The following is a 4,154-nucleotide window of genomic DNA, read 5'->3' as shown; positions in this document are numbered from 1 at the left end:
TTCTTGTTTTTAAGAAGGATTACTAGAGTTTGGAATAGCAAATATTGTGATTACACATAGCTATGTCCAACGTTTTCATCTTCATGTTTTTAGATTTATTTGTTTAAATTCTAAAGCTTTTTGGGAGATGATTTTTGCAGTATTAATCTTTATGATTTTATATATTGCAATATGTTATGGGATATGTGTGTTTACATTCGTGAACTTTGTTTGTCACATACTTTTTAAAAAGTAAAGTCGTTTATTGTCGATATTCTTGTATTGATAAAAGAGTGAATAGACTTTTGACAAATACGAAAGTTAAGCCTATATTGTCAATTATGTTGATGGAAGATAGGTTAAAATCTTTTGTTTTCAAGGATTATGTCTATTATTGTTGTTATCCAAATAATGATTGAAGATAGAATGAATCCTTGTGTATTCCGCAGTATTGATAATCCCTGATCCATATTCGTATGTATTACTGTGAGGCTCTGTAATGTGTCTTATGTAACTACTTTTATCATAGTTGTGTGATCTGATCTTGCATCTTCTATCGTAATAGTACAATCATATTGATTGGCTAGAGATCGTGAGAATTCTCCGATAGGAAAGATATAAAAAGTAATCACAAACACCTCCGTCTCATTGTTTGTGATTCCACGACATCTTGTTTCGCTACCATACGATTAAGATTGTTGTGAGGTGATTGATTAATCTAGGCTGTTCTTCGGGAATATAAGACCGGGTTATCAATTGGTTCCTGTTCACCTTATTATTGTCAAAAGACAGAATAAAAACTTTTAGGGTTTTTCTGTGGGAGACAGATTGATCCTTTGATAGACTTGTCTGTGTGAGACAGATTTGTTTATTGCTAAAGCCTGCGATTTTGGGTCGTACCAACTCTTAGTTGTGGGTGAGATCAGCTAAGGGAATCAAGTGCGCAATATCCTGCTGGGATCAGAGGCGCTGGGAGTACAACTGTACCTGGGATCAGTGGGAGACTGATTGGGGTTCAACTATAGTCCAGTCTGAAGTTAGCTTGGAGTATGCTAGTGTCTGTAGCGGCTTAGTACAATGTGTATTCAATCTGGACTAGGTCCCGGGTTTTTTCTGCATTTGCGGTTTCCTCGTTAACAAAATTTCTGGTGTCTGTGTTATTTCAGTTTCTGCATTATATTGTTTTATCTTTATAATTGAAATATTACAGGTTGTGCGTTAGATCATCAATTAGCATAATCCAACCTTTAGTTGTTGATTGTCATTGATTGATCCTTGGACATTGGTCTTTGGTACCGTCCAAGTTATTCCTTGTGTTTGATTAAATAATCGTTGATTTCTATTAGCTTGAGTAAATCAAAACAAGAGAAAGATATTAACTCCTTGAGATACTTTTACCTAGATTGAGTCTGACCGTCTAGTTGATTTTCTAGAAAGTGTTTCGGAATTAGTCCATACAGATTGCTAAGCGAAATATTGGGAGGTGTTGTCAGACCCCCCGCTTTTTCAGAATCCTAGATATGAATTTCTCTAAAAACTTATCAACAATACCATTTTACCAGCAACAGGCTAAGACATGTCATAGAAAATGTTTGGCTAGTAGACAAGTTAAGCCTAGAGGAGTAATAGGACAGTTGAATCAACTAAGGTAGTTCAATTGAACATACACATATCAAGGGCTAAGGTAGCAGTTGTTGTAATAAGTTGTTCTAGTCTTGAAATCAGTTTTAAGAGTAATAAGTTGTTCTAGTCTTCAAATCAGTTTTAAGAGAAATGTTCTTCACTCTTTGAGCGCAAGAGCTACTACAGGCATAGACAGATAATGGACAGAAGTATGGGACAAATCAAATCCGAAATAGCTACAGAATAGTTTCAAGAAATTGATTTTACTTCTTTTACAAATACAAAATTCAGCTACCGAAGTTGAATCCTAAGTTGTTCATATGTGAATGTTATGCATTGGGTCTTTAAGATCGAAACTCATATATAAGCATTCATAAATTAGATTCTGCTTGATTCAGTCTGCCTATCTTAACATGTTTCATGTGATTCAATTCTAATGTCGCAAGCGGCAAGCTAAATCAGTAAAAATCCAACTAAAATACAAGCAAGTTTTGTTAGAGGAGCTAAAGTAACCAATAGATGAAAAGGGATTGCGGGTTGTTATATATCAGAATTAACACATAAAGAAGATTAAATTTATATCTACTTATTGGATTTATATTACTCTGATCCGTTTACCAAAAATAGCGTTATATTATACGAATTACCAATAAAGTTATTTCCATAGAATATCCCTCCCTTATCTTCTGAGCAAGGAATTCCAACATGATCTAGCTTTACGGAAACATAACAATTGATTACGGATATAGTCAAGTAAATTTTGATGACCAACATGTACGAGAACTTTCTCTCCATAATTTTGTTTAACTGCAGACATAAACTCATGTAGAAGATCAGCATATTCCTAGGATCAGAAAGATCAAACCATCTTTCAGTATTACAAAAATAGGTAAAGATTATGAATGAAGATTCAGCAACTCAAGTTACAAAACAAACTCGCTAGGCAAAGAAAATTATCTAACCTGACCAATTGCCCTCTTTTGCTTGAGCCCAATGTAGAACTCATTGTCCAGCAACTTCTGGTTGTTTGCGCCCACATCAATAGTTATAGGCAAGCACTGGAAAGCAATAAGACGAAGTTCTTAATGAGCAGTAAGAAACCAAACCAGTTCTATGAGATTCCCATAACAAAAGTTCATTTTCTTGATCTAGATCATTGATTTCGATTGTTGTATTGCTCAATAATGCACAGAGTGGCAAGATTCAATTTAATTAAGAAACACTTACTGCAGAAGGACGAAGACCTCCAAGTGCAGTGTAGGAATTCCCATTCCCTGCAAGAACATTGGACATTTGATTGAACTGAGTCATCAATTGAGGATAACGGACACGTATTTAATGTTATAATAGAGTAACGGCAGAATATTTAAGTGTTTTGTCCAAAAATCCAAGGAAAAATTAAGTCAACAAATATTCACCTGGCAGCCAAGATCACCAAGACCCAAAATTCTCTCACCATCAGTGACGACAATAACTTGGATATCCTTCTCAGGCCAGTTCTTCAACACCTCAAGTATTTTACCCCTGCACCCAGCATAAAGATATATCAGTCTTCAAGAGAAAGATTTGCATATAACTTAGACAGGGAATCACAAAAAAATTATGCGATGCGTAAAAGAATACAGAATTCTTTGAGTAATCGTACTTCTCTTTCAAACTGATGTAAAGACCCTGAGGACGCCTAAAGAAGGTACCATATTTCTGGCAAGCCTCACCAACAGTTGGGGTATAAACAACAGGAAGCAACTCCTCAACATTATCGATAAGAAGCTTGTAGAATAGCCTTTCATTTCTCTCCTACAGAACATGACAAACAAAGTAAACTCTCTGATGCACATGTCACACGAATATACACTTGACGCTGAAACTATAAAATACCTGAAGATCCATCATAGCCATGTATCTTTGCAACGGGACTTCATATTTTCGTAGACTTTGCATCACTTTCTTCTCCTGATATCCAAAATTGGAGAGAGGGGTTAACTACAGCCTTACAAACGCTATAAATTGCCTTTACTAAGATGAACAATCAGAACTGAGTGAGCAGTAATCACCCAAGCTTCAACATTACAAGTTCTTAGAATATACTCCTTTCGTCTCACTGTTAAGTGACCTAGTTCAAATTTGCATAATTTTTAAGGCAAGCAATGAAAAAGAATATTTTTAAGCATATTTTACAATTATACTCTTATAGATAACAATTAGTGAAATTTTGAAATGATTTATCTCTCAAACTACACCATTGATGTTCGCAAACTTTATACCATTGAAAAGCATTTTAAAACACCTACGTAACGAATATAAATATGCATATCAAATTATGCATATTTCATATATTTCTTATAATCAATTAAAAGGATAATTTAAGAAATATCTCCTTGTTTAGTAATATAGGTCACTTAACAATGGGACAAAATCTAAAAGTAAATAGGTCATTTAATATGGGGACGGAGGGAGTAGTTTCCTTACGATTTGTGGTACAAAGCTTTTGACAGTTAAGAGTATTGGGTTAAATAAAACTTCTGGTCTAAAAATATATTTGCATACAAAAC

At 34.4% G+C, this 4,154-nt stretch overlaps 1 protein-coding gene across 3 annotated transcripts; it reads right to left on the bottom strand.

Annotated features, from left to right (window-relative positions):
- Window positions 1-2,140: 2,140 nt before the first annotated feature.
- LOC113319547 (NADP-dependent malic enzyme-like) lies at window positions 2,141-3,615 on the bottom strand. 3 transcript variants are annotated; one of them, XR_003345598.1, is made up of 6 exons: window positions 3,481-3,615; window positions 3,248-3,399; window positions 3,021-3,126; window positions 2,830-2,876; window positions 2,565-2,660; window positions 2,141-2,446 (listed from the first exon to the last, which is right to left on the bottom strand). XR_003345598.1 is itself a non-coding variant. In XM_026567803.1 (5 exons), exons 1-5 carry the CDS (start codon window positions 3,541-3,543, stop codon window positions 2,648-2,650), a joined length of 381 nt encoding a protein of 126 aa, XP_026423588.1. In that variant the 5' UTR covers window positions 3,544-3,615; the 3' UTR covers window positions 2,340-2,647. The 3 variants fall into 3 exon arrangements, 1 of the variants encoding a protein (XP_026423588.1); XR_003345599.1 differs by having other exon boundaries at window positions 2,141-2,409; XM_026567803.1 differs by having other exon boundaries at window positions 2,340-2,660.
- Between the last annotated feature and the right edge of the window lie 539 nt (window positions 3,616-4,154).

Source organism: Papaver somniferum, chromosome 10, assembly GCF_003573695.1.
Source record: "Papaver somniferum cultivar HN1 chromosome 10, ASM357369v1, whole genome shotgun sequence".
Classification (NCBI taxonomy): Eukaryota; Viridiplantae; Streptophyta; class Magnoliopsida; order Ranunculales; family Papaveraceae; genus Papaver; species Papaver somniferum.
This window is presented reverse-complemented; position numbering and strand designations above follow the sequence as displayed.